At 48.2% G+C, this 17,085-nt stretch overlaps 1 protein-coding gene across 1 annotated transcript; it reads left to right on the top strand.

Moving 5' to 3' along the window:
- Nucleotides 1-1,156: 1,156 nt before the first annotated feature.
- On the top strand, nt 1,157-13,146 carry LOC146202010 (acyl-CoA Delta-9 desaturase-like). The gene is made up of 5 exons (XM_084587907.1): nt 1,157-1,308; nt 2,126-2,300; nt 8,199-8,329; nt 9,875-10,080; nt 11,733-13,146. The coding sequence occupies exons 2-5, from the start codon at nt 2,135-2,137 to the stop codon at nt 12,181-12,183; spliced, it is 954 nt and encodes a 317-aa protein (XP_084444033.1). The 5' UTR covers nt 1,157-1,308; nt 2,126-2,134; the 3' UTR covers nt 12,184-13,146.
- Nucleotides 13,147-17,085: the final 3,939 nt, after the last annotated feature.

Raw genomic sequence — 17,085 nt, 5'->3', positions numbered from 1 at the left:
CTGGGCAAGCCACGATCTGCTGAAGTCAACCATGACTGGGTTGTATACCCCAACGTTAATAGAACTTGGTATACCCCGACACGTTCCGAGGGAATGCCCAGCGTGTTCACTTTTACAAAAACCATATTCAACACAAAACAGAGAAGCTTGTCCACGCAGCTAGAACACAGGTTGTTAATTCCTGGACTAACCCATTAAAGCTACACCCGTCGTTGTCTTTTTGTTTGCGTATCGTGGTGGCAATGCCCTTCTTCCGAAATTTAGTGTCTCAAATTTTCCCCACCAGAAGCGACGTTGCTTTTCCCCTCACCTTACCACGTTCGCAGTTTTTTCCTTTTCTTCGCTTTCTTTTCTTTATTTTGCTTTATTGTTATTCCTACAGCGAATTCTTCTGACCCAGCATGCAAGCACCTCACGCCGACAGGGGTTCCACTTACCTATAGAAAGCTTTTTCTTTTTTTATTCCTGTCTTCTCAGTGTCGCCTCGTAGAATAAAAAATATATAATTATTTAAACACACTTGTGCCGCTTTTAGAACCTCCGTTTGTCTGAGAAACTCGGTAGTGAATGCGTTTATTTTGACGACACGCGGAAATTCAAATTTGCAGACCTGCCCTCCACATCGCGAAGACATCGCGAGCACCCATTACACGCACGCCTAGACCGACGTCGCCGTCTTTTCAAAAGCGGCGCTCCTCAACCGCCTTGCCTGCCTTTCCCTCAGAGCCCGGAGTGGCGAAGCGTGGAGAAAGCGAGCGAGCACGGCGGGGGCGAGAACGCAGTGGAGAGAAGGAGCATCATCTGATCTGCTCACGCCACAGACATCACGCCACACTTTACCGCCAGCCGATGTTCGCAGTGGCTTCTTGCCTGAGGCTAGATTTGAAAAGTACGCTATGTTCGGTCGCTATAACTGATCCGGGTACCTTCGGAAGGCTAGAGTCACTTAGACGCCCATAGCGGGCGGCATTTATTGTGTTCTGACCGCCGAACACGAGCAGACGATCGACGTCGTCTGCTCTACGTCGCTTGCTGCTCTCTGTGTGCTCACCCGCCAGGAGACGGCGAGGGGGGGCCACGTTGCTTCCGGCGCAGCGCAGCCAATCCACGGGGAGAATTGTGACATCACGTGACAGCCGGCTTCCTTCAGCCGGCGCCGCCGGCGCTGCCGGTCTCTGCGAACGCGTGATTTTTATCCGCTCTCTCTGAATTCCCGACAGCAGCGACGCACGTCTCCTCTTATAACTGCAGTGGCAGCACGTTGGCAGCCGTCACATTGGATACTCTGCGCGGCTGGATTAACCACAGGCGAGTGCTCTCCTCTTGGTGCTTAAGTGAAACGAGCGTGTCGGCGCGGCTGGTAGCTTGAGCGGACGTGGCGGCCAGACCTACGAGTTTCAATGCATGTGCTGGTGTGGTCGTGGCCACTTAGCCCGCATCTCGGCAATTTCTCTTTTCCCGGTGTTGGACTTAGCTCATTTTCGGCGGATCTGGCCTGCACTTCTGTGCTGGACAGTCACACGCTAAAATTTTATTTTCTTTTATCAGCCTGCGTCCTACAGTTAGGCTGATGCAATTTACTCTTCCGAATTGGTTTCCATCTGCAAAGGACGCTTGAGCTTTTGTCCTTTTTTTTTTTATTTTTTCAAGTTTTGAAAACTGACTTAAGCCACCTTTTCGCGCGTTTGACAATCTCAATTGTTTCTCCCAGATATCCCCTTTCGAACACCGATGATGAAGTTTACTATGTGATATTTTAGCACCACCTCGAGCCTGACCGGCATTTTTCCAGTGGTCAGAATGTGGGCTTTCCCGCAAGTCCATTAGAGCATGAACGGAAGCTGCATACTGGCTATCCAGTATTCTTTCGCGGCGTCTTAGCAGCCGTCTTGTCGGGAGCGAGTTTGTCTCGTTTATATGACTTTAGCATGCCCTGCTTCGATATTCCGGGGCATTTGGGCGAGTAAGCTCCGAGCGCCGTTTCATGACGCAAGTAGTTGCAGAGCGAAAAGTTCGATTAACGCACCCGTCGCCGCGGCTATGGTCTGTAGGCAGGGGTTGCTTAGTGTTCCCCATCCCTGCGCTTGTTCGGAGAGAAATAATGAATTCGCCTTAACGCATGCAGAAACAAACCATGTCGACCGTGACGGAGACTGTGACGGAGGAGCGGACCGCCCCCAAGCCGTACAAGATGGAGATAGTTTGGCGCAATGTGATCCTCATGGGAAGCCTGCACCTCGTCTCCCTCTACGGCTTCTACCTGATATTTTTCGCCGTGCAGTGGAAGACCGTGCTCGCCGGTAAGAAATGAGCGCACATTTTTCGTTCATTCGCCACTCGCGCGTGCTGCAGCGCATCGCTGGCTGCGCAGCATCACGGGCCAGTCCGGTCGCCTTTGTCTCCGTTGCTTTCTATTCGCGGGGGATTTCTGGGCCTTCGGGCCAGTCAGTGCCTGTGCAGCGCAGTGTACTAGAACTGGTCCAGCGCTTTCTTCTTTGTGCGTTTGTGCCTCTGTACAGAAATATTAGCCGTCACGTACGCTGCTCGAAACACAATGGGGATGGACGAGGGTGACGCGCGTGTCGGCTTCAACGTCCGCGTGTCTTCTTCTCTAACATCCATTGTCCTTCTCGCTGCTTAACTTGCGGTGTCGTGTTGAATATCCCACGTACGTGTTCGGCGGCAGGGAGTGCGTAAAAAAACGAAAGAGCCTGTCTAACATTGCAGTGGTGTAGTATAACCGCGAAGAAGTTCCACGAAATTTGGCTAATATTACCGATGCATTTGATACTGTGGGTAATAGGATGGATCGACTTTATGTGATACGTTCCAAAGCATGACCGCAATGCATTACGCCCCCATGTAACTTGCTGATTAGTTTTTGTTTCTTTTTTTCATTCTGTCTATAATTCATCTCTCTTTTCTGTTTTTGTGCAAACACACCCGTGTAGTGAAATTTTGTTGTGCGTTCAGGAGCCTCGCGTGAAGAAAAAAAAAATTGTAAAGAATTGCCCTCTTCCCGGACGAGCCTCGAACTCCATGTCGTAGTTTTCGCTCATAATATTTCTCCAATCAGTATATTCGTCTAAACTTAGGGATGACATGCAGCGGCGACCATGTGGAGCGCAAATTTGAGGAGGCGCTGTCTTTGAAAACGTCCCCCACTGTAGCAGCGGCAGCCGCAAAATTGTGCCGCCATAGTTATGTGCTGTATGGCCATGACCATGTGTAATCATTGGCACGCGCAATCAACCAATGCGGCACGCTGTGACACATGTTACGCCCCCTAAGAGAGTTTACCTGCTTACTTAAGGGTCCGCTGAAAGTCAGTCCTCAATAGTCTTTGCGATCCAGCATTAGTGCAAATATGAAATGCCACCGCATAGACACGAGTAGGACGCCCTAGCGTGAATGCATACACGTTTTTTTTTTTTTTTCATCTCATCTTTGTACTAGAGCGTGAGGGTTGTTTAAAGTTTCGCGATGACAAGGCGATGACGATGAAAAGGCGACCGACTAACCGTCATCTCTTGGGTCCGGCCATGTATTCCTGATCAAGGCACCTCCTCACTGTTCATGCAGTCTCGATTTCTTCTCTCAAACCAGTGCGTTTGTTTCTGTCTGTACCTCTCCGCGAACTACTATGAGTCACTGGGCACATGTATTTGTTGTAACATCGTAGCTAGCAGAATAGCGAGCCGGCGCGCGATAGCCTGTACAGGATAAAGATTGCGCGCGTACTTACTACGTGCTATTTATGGCGCTCATCGAGGCTGTTCATCGCGGATGTGAAGTGGTTGCTCGATGCTCTTTCGTGAGCCCGCCTCACCTCTAACGATCCGTCCAAGCTATGCGTGAGGCGCTCCAAAGCCGTTGGATAGAACTATAACGAAATCTAGTATCTATAATAGAATAGTGCGTGCGATGTTTCGCGCACGCCGCTCACTTAGGTGGGCATGCATTTACTGACTACCCTGCAGTCGCGGGTGAATCGCAATTGCCGGAAGCTACACTTGGGGATTGCCAATCCTTGTCACTTTCGGTCAGTTCCTGGTCCCGCTATTATTTTCTTTCAACTTTTTCAGCTCGACTTCACTGTGGCCGTTTTTTTAAATCTAAATCGACCCAGATCTCTGTTTAAACGAGGGCGGCGTCATCGCCATCTGCCGGCAACGGGAAGCTTTACCGCCTTCCGCGGACTCGCAGTGCCCACATTACCGGCAGAAGGGGTTGTCGCCTTTTCTCGTCCGCGCCGCCTGGTGGCCGTGTCCTTCGCAGCGAACGAAAAGTGTCGTGGTAGTGGCCACATATTCGTTAGCGCACTACGACACCTTTAAAAGAAGAAAAAAAAAAGAAATCTTTACACGTTTATCGCGCCTCGAAAGCGCTTAAGATTCCTGTGAGATGCAGAATGAAGGGTTGAAAAATCTCGCCTGACGAAATTTGGTAGCGTATCGTTTCGATGCAGCTCTCTACCGTCTCTCTTCTTTTTCTTTTTTTTTTCGTTTTATATAAAATGCAAAAAATGGGCTGAAGAGAGAACAACAGTGCATGAGAGGTGGGACGGCCATCTTTTCGCGTAGCTGATCACTGTTTTCATCGTTTTATATTTTTTTCCTCGCTCCGTCATTCCCCTCCCTGAACGCTGGAGACCTTGACTGATATACTTCCAGACCTTGTTTGGATTACATCTTCGTTGCCTATGGCCATTCTTATCTGACCTAGAACAGTGCCAGCGTAGAATTATGTCAGATGTCGGATATAAGTCATTGAGCCCCGTACCGCTGCGGCCTCGGAAAGGTTGTAAGGAACGGCTTATGATACATTTATGCGGATAGTACGTTATCTTGCACTATTCTGATTTTTGTCTCCGGATAAGGCAGGCACTGTCGGACTGACTGCCAAAAGTGCGCGCGCGATTCGGCGATACGCCGCGCCTTGTCTCAAGCTGATGTATGCGCAGAATTGAGTTATCGGATGTGCTAAAAACAACCACCTTGTGCGGTGATCGTTTCGGTTGCGCACCTGCGCGCGCAGGCTCTTGAATCAAGGAGGAGGGTCGCGCTTGTAGCTGTGAAATAGAAGAGAGCGAAGGTTGAAGGGTGGAGCCTTCAGGTGGGGGAGGGAGTCGATACCTAAGCCACCTCTCCTACCTACCGAGTAAGCAGGAGCAAGGCCATCTGTCTCCTCGCGACCCTGAAATGCTTTAATAAGTAGCCTCTGACAGCATGTGTTTAGTCAATGCAAGATATGAAGCCCCGTTTGGGTATATCCCGCCGGTGTGGCGCAGTGGTTACGGCGCTCGGCTACTGTTCGCAAGGATGCGGGATCGAATCCCGACCTCGGCGGCCGCTTTTCGACGGAGGCGAAACGCAAGGCGCCCGTGTGCTGTGCGATATCAGTGCACGTTAAAGAACCCCAGATGTTCGAAATTTCCGGAGTCCTCCACTACGGCGTCTCTGATAGCCTGAGTCGCTTTGGGACGTTAAACCCCACAAACCAAACAAAACCCATTTAGGTATGTTACTACATGAGGAGCGGTATTGTAGGGCTTTAGCGGATTTTTTTCCACGGTGTTGTTGAACTTAGAAGCACTGATTGGGAGGTACGACTTAGGCAAGCAGTTCATGTCATTCTACTGCTGCTTGAACAAAGAAATAATGGAGGCGCGCAAGATTAAGTACGTGACAGAGATACAGGCTTCGTGAGCTTTATGCGGTGAGAAGGCAAGGCAGAAGCAGTTTAATTCTAAAAAAAAAAAAAAAAGGCTCTCTGGAAATGTTCAGTCTCATCTCGAAGCCTGGTAGCTTTAGATTCCACGGTATTGACGCTGGAACAATAGCAGCATTCTCAATCGACAAATCTAACTGCACGATTTCACGCTGCCTCTGGCGTCCTGTCTATCATGAGAGGAGTCCCCTGTGATGTACTTACTATCATCGGGCGCACTGGTGTTATTCGGGCCACGAAGCTAGCGGAAAGACAACTGTTTCGTAATGCCGTGCTTCGGGACACCACACACTCCTCGTGGCAGTCTGTCCAGCGTTCCTGCAGTGCCCCACAGCATGCAAGGTAGCCGGGGCCGCTTTTGTGCCAAAGGAGCTTGGTAGGTCGTCTTGTAGAGAACGGAACTGTTCATTGCGGAATATGGGGCATGCTGACCGCTCTGTTTTCCTCGATGAATTAATCTCTACGATACCATCGGCTGCAGTACGGGGAAATTAGCTGTCGCGCAATATCTCGCGATTTAGCAAGTCAAGCGGGTAGAATTCTGAGGCAACGGCATGTGGGTCGCCGGGTTCTTTGCGACGACAAAGGCGGACTCACAATCCTGACGTGCGCTTAAAAGTGCGGGCGGCCGTCGGCTCTGTGCGGGACCTTCAAGTTCACATTCTGTAGGCGCGCGAGGGGGTTGTATAATACTGTGCACCTAAAGCATAAGCGCATTGCTGCGCTAGCGTAGTATTCAGTTAGGCTTAGGAGTCGTTTTTTTTTTTTCTTTCAAGTTTCAATGGCGAGGTTTAACGTCGTATAGCTGGGCACGGGATATGAGGGACGCCGTAGTGGAAGGCGCGGTTTAATTTAGACCACTTCGGGTAATTTCTCGGGCGCTGACATCACATGGCGCAAATGCAAGTTTGCATTCCGCCACCATCGAAATACTGCTCACGTGGCCGGAATCGAACCCGTGACCAGAGAACAGCCGCCGATCGGTCGCCAAAGCCACTGAGTCACCGCGGTGGGCTCCAGTTTTTCCTTACTTAGAATCGTTCTGTTTGTGCACGCATGAGAACAGTAGTGCCTGCTTTTTTTTTTTTTTTTTTTTTTTTTTTCAAAAGTGGTAAAGGTACACTCCCGGTGCTGCATTGGCTTCACAATGAGGATGCTGATATTTACGTTCAGTGAGATACGTATTGTCGCTAATATCTCTTTGCTAATGCTGAATGTTGTAAATGCCAGGTGACGACGTATTTGGACTGTTTTTGTTTTTGATTTTTTTTTTGTTTTGTTTTTTGCGAAGAAACCCTGCGCATCGTAAAGTTGACGGTTGCTTTACTTCCGCTTTTTCGTGGTCACCGGGGAGGCGGCTAGCGCTCGTTATTCCTATTAACACAAAGATGAAACGTAAGAAATCACTGGCACTGGCGGGACCACTTTCGTACCTCAGAGTGCGTCTAATGCGATTCATTCCAAAGAAAAGTGTTCTTTTCGCGACCGGTGCGGAAGTATTTGATAAGTGCCTGACGTCAAATATACGCGAATAGGAAGGAATCCTGCCCCCATTTTCTCATTATTTTGTTCTCGTTTTTCTCACTTCCGGTTCCGCTTCTCCAGCCTACCGGCGTGGAATAAAATAGTACCCTGGGGAATTATTGGCTCACAGAGCGTATTCTAGTGCTGTTCAGAAGCGCGACTCCTCGAGATTTGACTGCTCTACGGTAATTTGACAACGAAAATCATTGGCATTCTGGCGATATGATCTTCAGCTGAAGGGCCTTTTGTTTTGCTAGGAGAATGCTGCAGGCCGCGGAAAATTACGCATGTCTCACTGTAGTGTAATTTTGTTTTACCGTCGTGCGTTTTACCGGCATTTAGAACACTGGGTGAATGGACGTCTTACGCGGACCAAAGCCTTGACATATGCTCTTCGCTTCGTCTAAAGCTGTGAAACCTTCACGGCCTGCGGTTGGGTTATGCTTTGATGTTGACATCCGCAGGGATGTGGTCATCTTGGAGCCTTAAGTCATATGGCTTGGTGTCGCAAGATGGCGCGATGCGCTTTCAACGCAGTAACACTGACCTTCAAGCACTTAACGGTTTTATTTTCTTTTTCTCCGGCGAGAGGAAGGAAAGCGTTTCGATCGATAAAGAGCGGCCAGACGCAGGGTTCACCCTGTGTCCGGAAGGCATGGCGAAAGACGAAGCAAGCTCGACTAAGAGTGTCTGCTACGAGAATCGAAATGCACTATTAAATTCCGGGAGCCTTCTCTCAGAAAGCCATCCGTTAATCTCGTACCGTCACAGGCTGACGGTATGAATTGTTGGAGCCCATTCGTTTTTTTTTTTTTTTGTTTTCTTTTTTTTTTTTTTTTTTTTTCAGTGTAGCTGTTTCTACGGAGTGACCATCGCTCTACGGAACGGATTACTCTGGGGCAACTACGAAATGACTTGTATTTATTGCTTTGTCCCTCTTTCAGCATACATCCTCTACACGCTCTCTGGTATCGGAATAACGGCTGGATCCCACCGCCTGTGGTCTCACCGATCGTACAAGGCCAAGTTGCCATACCGCATCATGATGATGATCTTGCAGACCATGGCATTCCAGGTGAGGAAAGAGCATGTTCTTCGCGATTTTTGTTGTCGAGAAAGATGACCTAGTAGAGCATGCAGTTAACCTGTTAGAAATATTTTGGAACGGTTACAGACAAAAAAAAAAAAAAACACCTAGCAAGCAAGCCTTGCGCCGTTGCTCTGGGGTCGGTGAAATGTTCTTACATTACACTGAACTTCTAGAACCGGCCGGTTCCAGATGCTGCAATGAGCGTCTATTGAGCTCCTATTCAAGCTTCAACAGTCTGGTGTAGTGCACCATACTATCGTCTGACCATTTCGTTGGGGCACACTGCAGTAAAATAACGCCTCCCTAAAGATTAGACGCACGGGAAGATGGAAACACCGGCGTTCTGCGAGTTTTAACCAGCGAAGAAAGTGTAAGTCCTTTAAAGCGCCCGATCTTTTTTAATTTTAAGTGAAGGTTTTTTTGTGAGGCTATAGTCAATATGCGGGGACTGAAACGTCACCTTGTCAAAACAACAATACGCACGAGAAATGGACGAGTGTGATATGTCTATTTTATAATTCCTTTGTGCTGTTCGTTTCGTGCAGTATATTCCACCTTGTTCTTTTTTTCGCGTACGCCACTCAAGCGTCTAATTGCTCTGGCCAGGCACAGATTCATTAGGGCAGACAAAAGGCCTCGTGATGGCCAACAACCCGGCTTAAATTTTCGTCCGCAATGAACAAAGACTTTGTGAAGCCAGTGCTTTTGAAGCAAGCTGGTGCGCGTGCAGACTCAGGCGGTCATTCTGATATCAGAAGGGTAATCTGGCTTTGTTGGTAGGACATAATCAGCGGCTCAAAAGCTCACGTACGAAGGCAACACATACAGGACGAGCACTGGCGTTCGTCTGGCAGCGCTAGCCGTACCTTTGCTTTCATCCGTGTGCTCTAGCGCTGTTCTCATTGCGTTTAGAATATGAATCGACTATACTGTGAAAACACCGCGTCGTGGTGAGTCGATTGTAGGATGCCTTTTTTGTTAACGTCTGAAATAAAGGTTTAATGCCACCTTTTGGTTACAAAGGCCCACAATCCGCAGACTCCAAATCGCTTCTTCTTCGTCACTCTCGCCCAGGGATGCCATTAAAGCCAGCTTCCTGCATATGTGTGTGCCTGCATATGCTCCCTGGGAACGTATACAAGAAGACTTGCCCACGCCTCCGTGCCACAGAGGCTACAGTAGCACTACTTAAAAGTGAATACTTGCATTATTGGAGACTGAAAGGCGCGCTCGGTGCTGAATTCTGGGATCAGGGTCGTAAGACTTTTCATCCGCGCCAACTTTCAGTGATTGGTCATTGGGCTAGCGCTGGCCAATGCTAGTAGCCAGTGAGCATAGTTCCCTATATTTTCGAGTCTACACCGGGCTGTCATTGTGAAGCAATCTTCAACATCACCTAGAAACAACGTGCAACATGTATTATGTGCAAGGACCGAAACTAAATTAGCGCCTCCAATATCATTGTTTTGCTGTCGTTCACTGTTACCGTTGATCTATTTGCAGCTGACAGGACTTTGTGGTTCATTTCAGAATGACATCTACGAGTGGGCGAGAGACCACAGGATGCACCACAAGTTTTCCGAGACGACCGCCGACCCACATGATGCTACTCGGGGCTTCTTCTTCTCGCACGTGGGATGGCTGCTTGTGCGCAAGCATCCCGACATCCGCCGCAAGGGCAACACCATCGACATGAGTGATCTGATGGCCGATCCGGTTGTGCGCTTCCAAAAGAAGTACGTGTATTCTTCACCCAGCATTTGAGCGCGATTTAGTTGACGGAGTCTAGGTCGTATGGCGGGAGATGATCACGAGTAGAAAAGAGGTGTAAGTGCCCACGTGGGCCGCGCCATGAAGGACGGGATGAAGGAGGGAGACAAAGAGAAAGGGACAACGCGAAGTGTTTTGGAGCAGTTCGCAAGGTTTGCAGTCTTTTACAATACTTGCAGATCATAAAAGCAGGAGCTTCGTAAGCGTTAGGTAACCTTGTATAACTTGTCACGCTCTAGCCATAACCATAAGTTTTGGATGGGCTTACAGTTGTCCTCTGGATGGAGGAAGGTATACGAAGGAGAGGCCCCAGTCATTCTCCAGCTCTGCGCTCTTGATGGCAAGATGAGTCTCGTAAATCATGTTGTTTCTCTCGAAAAAGTCTGGGATATCTCTACAAACGCAAGCAGCTTCGTTGCAGTCGCCCCTGCATTGCGTTTACCCAGAGAAGTCGCGGAGTAAGGTTTGAAATTTGCTGCCTTATATAACCGTCATGTTCTGCGGGCGTTACATAGTTTTGGAAGCCTTTGGGCACAGTTAGCCGTCAGCGTGGCCCGTTTAATGCACTCGGCATGTCATCTTTGCGCAATTATTTCGGGCAGGGCCTTGGTTTCGGAAGCCTGTGGCTGCTTTCGCCTATTAGGCTTGGTGCCGCAGCTTTGACCCCCCCCCCCCCCTTTTTTTTTTACACGTCTCTGTAAATGTGCGGCCGTTACTATCAGTGTTCCACGCCATTCTTTTTTTTTATTATTATATACAGCGTACACGTGACAGTGCGTTCAAAATCATGACACCACCTGGACAATGGACCGCGAAGAAGGCGCGGGCAGCAAGATGAATACCTCGTGGACACTGTGCCCGTGTGATTTGCAAAGCACACAGACTTGCATGCGTTAAGTGACGCCCGGTTATTTTCCTGACGTGCTCGACTGGAACGTAGGCACACAACAGCTGAACGTCGCGTCATCTTCGTTTCTCCTGACCGATATAGTAGAGTTTTCGTTTTGCGGGCGCGTATGCCAGCAGCCGGCGTCATGGCGCAAATCTAGATCGCCAGCCCTTCCTTGCCTTTAGCAGAAATGGGGGGGGGGGGGGCAAAGCAAATTCGCCTGCTCGTCATTCTTCACGGCGTATGCACAATCGCGCTAGGGCGCGGCAGTTTGGCATGATGGGATTCCTTACTTCCAGCTTCAAAATTTTGACGGCGGTGCCTCTCCTATGTTATAATATCTTTCCTTCACGTGAGAGCCTTTCTTCGACGCGAGACTGCACGAAAACCTTTTTGTGCTTTTTATTATTTGTTTTCGTAATTCAGCGCATTCTAGCTTGCTAGCGAAACGTACGAAACGCGTTCATTGTTGTTGTTTTTTGTGTGTGTGTGTGTGTGTGTGTGTGTGTGTGTGTGTGTGCAGGTGCATTGCAGTGAAGTATACTGGTTTTAGTTCCGCCACCATTTTGCTCCTCTAACGCGCGATTATCTTGTGCACAAAAATAAATATGTAAATCGTCGAAGTCACTTTCGCCGCTGATGCGGTAGTCTGGAAACTGATGTTAATGTTCTCGAAATGATCCCCTGCGCGGTTTAGAGAACTTATGGCGCTGTTGTTCTTCCACACAGGTATTACCTGCCTCTGATGGTGGCCATTTGCTTTGTCATCCCTGCGGTGATCCCATGGTACTTTTGGGGCGAGTCGCTGTGGCACTCGTTCTTGGTCTGCTCCCTGACGCGCTACTGCTTCACGCTCAACATGACTTGGCTGGTGAACAGCGCTGCCCACATGTGGGGCAACCGGCCCTACGACCGGTACATCAGCCCGCGCCAGAACCTGGTGACGATTGTCGGGGCACACGGCGAAGGCTTCCACAATTATCACCACACGTTTCCCTACGACTACCGCACCAGCGAGCTGGGCTGCCGCATCAACACTACCACATGGTTCATCGACTTCTTCGCCTGGCTTGGCCAGGTCTACGACCGCAAGGAGGTGCCCACGAATGTGGTGGAGCGTCGCATGGAGCGCACCGGTGATGGCTCGCGCGGCCTGACAGCGGGCACGCGCAGCTTTTGACGTGCCCGGCCTTGATGACCACCTGTGGGCCCTCTTCTGTTCCTTATTGTGGGTGGGCGTGCTCCGACCAAGTCAAACCCCGCGTCTGTCGTGTGGAACTTACGTAGTTCATGCTGCAGTGTGCAAGGTCGTCGGTCTGCTCATGTAGACTTCCTCCTGGTGAGGAGCTGCAGGTGGAAACATTCCCATTTGTTTATGCCAAGAGGGGGCATCCTGGATGACAGCCATGTTGACTGTCTTGCCTCGCCCCGCCTGCTGGTTTCGCAGCTGGACACTGTCTGATTCAGGGCTGATACAAGTTTGAGAAAAATCAACACTGCGCAGCTTTTTGTTAAAGTGTAGATGATCTAGGCCACAGTGAAATAAACATAGTATCTTAGACCCGATCGGGGGGGTAGCCACTTAGCAGTCAAACATGTTGCCTCTTTGTGATTCTTTCGTGAGCTCATCTTTTTGCGTCGCAATCTGAGTTGCTCAGATTGGAAACATGGGGTTAAACTGTAACGCGCTCAAGATCAGGTTTTGTGGTTTCGGCATAGCTTAGTCTGTTACACTTGATCATATCACTAAGGGACGAAATGCCTGTGTGACATCTTGGTTGTTGCGTTATGAAAAGGTAACAACAAAGAAGGTACCTGCCATGAAAAGTGCAGGACGTGGATCTACGTGACGATTGAATTGAATGCATCTATTTTAACAAGCTGGCACCCGGTGCTGTCATGGCCATCTTCAAGTACAACTAGGCGAGTACAGATTCTGTTTACAGACACTCAGTATATGTGCACAGCAGCCACCCAAAGTCGCATGGAGTTTTTATATGTATTTGCAGCAGGGAAAAAAAGCCCTCTCATGTTCTGTGATAGTTGTCTCGTGTATTTAAATCAATGTTGTGTTAAATGTGACCTACTTTATAATGTATGCTACAGTTACAAGCACTGGTAAATAAAATTTAAATTTGGTTAAGTTTCTTCTCAGTCCTCTTTGGCTCGAGACACATTCTATAGAGAAAATGACAGTACATTTCCACATCTGTGGACTTCCATGACAGTGAGGATTATTTTTGTATCATCTGCCTACCTTGGAAACTAGTATAAGTGAGTCGAAGGTTTTGGCAGAATCTTGGAGCACTGAGCCTTGAGCACGGGTGGATTCAGGCTTTACCAGTGGGTATGAGAAAGGCAAATTCCTTATTACTGGTCCCACTGAAAATTTTCTCTTGCCCCGTTCAAAACCGGACCAATACGTGTATATATTGTTATTTTATTGGGCTCAGGGCATCCTGCTTTAATGCTGCTAAAACCTTGGAGGCGTGGTGCGCATGCCGTCTGCGTGACCTCCCTTTCCTGAGCTGATGTCGCAACATCGATACTGTGTTGTTTCCAAGCCGTGCATCTACAACACTGTGGCATGTACTACACAACAATGACCGCGTGCTGGATGTGCAATGTGCATTGCTGGTGTATGCTAAGTTTGTCACTAGCAGAGGTGACTATGTTTAGCCTTGCATTTATTTGTGAAGCCTGGCATTTGTTTAGAAAGCAGACGCGTTGTCTGTATCTTTGAAAGAAAGAAAAAGAACTGTATAAACGTCCCTCTGCCTAAAAGCTTGTTGCTTGGCTTTTATTGTCTTACTTCTCTGCATTTCATTTCTGCCTCTCTTTATTTTCTATAAATAGAGGTCGACCACTAACCAAAACATCGTTAGAAGCCTTAAGCGATTTCGTTGGTTAACTGATGTGTTCGTGAAAAGTGAAACGAGTGGTTATAGCTTCGCTTCCAGTCCAAGGAAAATTTCTCATAGTTTTGAACTTTACGTGAAAAGCGGTTGCACTTTGCCCGTAAGTTACAATAGGGCAGAAGCGCAGTGGTTAACAAAATGCCATCTGTTTAAGTTGAGGACAACGCAGAACAAAAAATGGTAGGTGTGACGTTAAGAGATAGGAAGCGGGCAGAGTGGGTCAGGGAAATAACTCGAGTTGATGACACTAGTCAAAATCAAGAAGAATTGGGCATGGGTCGGACATGTGATGCGAAGGGGGATAAGCGATCGATCGTCGCTAAAAGTAACGAATTGGATTCGGAAGAATATGGGAGAACCCTTTGGCCTACTGTGGCCTGATGATGATGATGATCGGGTGTTCCTTCAACAGCACACCAATAGCATTTGCATTTTATCGGGTGCAGCTGGAGAAAGTGTAAGCAGAAGTGGTATTGTATGGCCTGGTGTGGCATGACATCTGAGATTAACGTCCTAAAGCAGCAGATTGAACGAGGGACTACGTTGTGGTCGACTCCTGACTAATTTAGACCACCTGGGCATTTTTAACGTGCACTTACTTTGTACGGCCCGCAGGTGCCTTGAGTTTCACTTATATGAAACCGCAGTCGCCGCAGCCGGGTTCGAACCCAGGAGCTCCGGCGCAGTAGCCAAGCTATAAACCACTGAGCTCCCAGGGAAGGCACAGGAGTAGTGCAATAATAATCGCTGGTACCCGAACAACACAATAACGCTATCCTGCTAAGCTGGGCGTGATAAAGGACAAACGAGGCAAGGACCTCACTGAAGCCTCAGAGATAAAGAAGAGGTGGCAGGAATACACAGAAGAACTGTACAAGAAGAACCCGAATGTGCAAACCCAACATAAGACGGTTGTGATTACTGATCTCGAGCCGGGCATCCTGAAGAGTGAAGTTGAATGGGCCTTAGCCAGCCTTGCTAAGAACGAAGCTAGCGGAATTGATGGCATTCCAGCTGAGTTGCTTCAAAACCTCAACCATGATGCTGTTAACATTCTGCATACATTATGTCAGAAGATTTGGACAACCCTGCAGTGGCCACAGGATTGGATGAGGTCAGTTTACATCCCCATTACAAAGAAAGGCAGTGCCAAAGATTGTTCCAACTGCCGCACGATCACGCTTATTTCGCATGCTAGCAAGGTGATGTTGAAAAATCCTCCAAGGTAGGCTGCAGCAGTATGTGGATCGGGAGCTTCCGGACGTGCAAGCTGGGTTTCGCAAGGGCAGAGGAACTAGAGACCAAATTGCCAACCTTCGCTTGATCATGGAAAAATTAAGAGAGTTCCAGAAACCCATCCACTTCTGCTTTATTGATTATGCGAAATCGTTTTATTGCGTAGATCACAACAGATTGTGGCAAGCTCTCCAAGAGATTGGAGTTCCAATTCACCTCATCTGTCTCCTCAGGAACCTGTATGAATGGCAAGAGGCCACAGTCAGAACTGGGCATGGTCTTACCGATTGGTTTCCGATTGAGAAAGGAGTGAGACAAGGCTGCATACTGTCGCCCTGCCTATTTAACCTATATGCAGAGTGCATCATGAGGAAGGCCGGTCTGGACGAGTCTTCAGCTGGAGTGAAGATTGCTGGAAAACGTATCAACAACCTTAGATATGCGGATGATACCACTTTAATGGCAGAAAGTGAAGTGGAACTCAATAGACTTCTGATGCGCGTACAAGAAGAGAGTGAGAAGTTTGGGCTTAAACTGAACATTAAAAAGACTAAGATCATGGCGTCTTGCCCTATCAAGTCCTGGAGCATCAATGGACAAGAAGTGGAAGCTGTGACAGATTTTCTCTTCTTGGGCTCCAAGATTATTTCAGAAGGAGACTGCAGCCATGAAATTAGGAGACGCCTGCTTCTGGGAAAGAGAGCAATGGTTAGCCTTGACCGCCTAGTAAAGAGCAGAGACATTAGTCTGCCAACCAAGATCCGTATAACTCGTGCTATGGTCTTTCCAATTGTAATGTATGGATGCGAGAGTTGGACTGTGAAAAAGGCTGACCGCCGAAGAATTGACGCGTTTGAATTGTGGTGCTGGCGAAGACTCTTGAGAGCTCCTTGGACTGCCAGACGATCAAATCAGTCGATATTGTCGACCATAAACCCTGACTCATTGTAAGGGCCAAATTCTAAAGTTAAAGCTCAGCTACTTTGGTCGTCTGATGAGAAGAGAGGAGTCGCTGGAGAAAGATTTGATGTTGGGAAAGGTTGAGGGTCGCCGGAGAAGGGGTAGGCAGCGAACGCGATGGTTAGATGGCATCCTCGAGGCACTGCAGATGAAGTTATGTGATGTTAGGAAGATAGTGAGAGACCGGAAAGCGTGGCGTGACATGGTCCATAGGGTCACGAAGAGTCGGACACGACTGAACGACTGAACTGAAGCGTGCCTTAGCTGTTCTCTGGAGTGAGTGCTATGTTCCAGGCATTTATTGTATTCTTTTATTTGCAAAATTGCATTTGGGCGTGTATTGCACGACGATTTTGTCCTTAAAGCGACGCAGAACAGTATGTGACGTGCCCTTATTGAGGCAGAGTGGCAGATATGGTTGTGCCGCGCCTGCTGGCTCCGTACATAAGCGACTAAGACAAACAGTGATGAGGAGAGCCACGATGGCATGATCGGCACATTTCGTTCCTTAATTTACGCTGGCATGCCTTTGAAGTGATTACCGGTGCTTAAAAAGGCTTAACTATTCATGTCTCTCGGCTGCTTGTTTTTCCTTGCGTAATTACCTTTTCAAGAACAGTGGCTAGTGGCGACTATGAGCTCTCTAGAAGACGGCAAGTGAGCTAGGCAACGCGCTCCTCCTTTGATCAAGTGGACATCTGTGCATTATTTTTAGCATCATCATTAACGATGTTAATTATAGATAATTAATTCGAGCGTTTTGAGCGATGAATATATATATAGATATATATATATATAGGTTGCGAGAACATAACGTACTAGACTGCTAAAAGAGTATATAGCGAAGTATAGGCTTCATTATAGGAAACATTTTTTATTTTTCATTTTTCATTTCACTCGAAGTTTCGATCGGAGACCGATCTTTCGGTCTCCGATCGAAACGTTGAGTGAAATGAAAAATAATTAAA

Source organism: Amblyomma maculatum, chromosome 1 (genome assembly GCF_055883805.1).
Source record: "Amblyomma maculatum isolate TAMU_Amacu chromosome 1, ASM5588380v1, whole genome shotgun sequence".
In the NCBI taxonomy this organism is placed as follows: Eukaryota; Metazoa; Arthropoda; class Arachnida; order Ixodida; family Ixodidae; genus Amblyomma; species Amblyomma maculatum.
This window is presented reverse-complemented; position numbering and strand designations above follow the sequence as displayed.

Excerpts from the sequence above, each read along its gene's own strand:
- LOC146202010 (XM_084587907.1), top strand. The coding sequence starts at position 2,135 with ATGTCGACCGTGACGGAGACTGTGACGGAGGAGCGGACCGCCCCCAAG. Across the intron at positions 2,301-8,198 it reads GTGGAAGACCGTGCTCGCCG|CATACATCCTCTACACGCTC; the intron begins GTAAGAAATGAG and ends TCCCTCTTTCAG. Across the intron at positions 10,081-11,732 it reads GTTGTGCGCTTCCAAAAGAA|GTATTACCTGCCTCTGATGG; the intron begins GTACGTGTATTC and ends TCTTCCACACAG.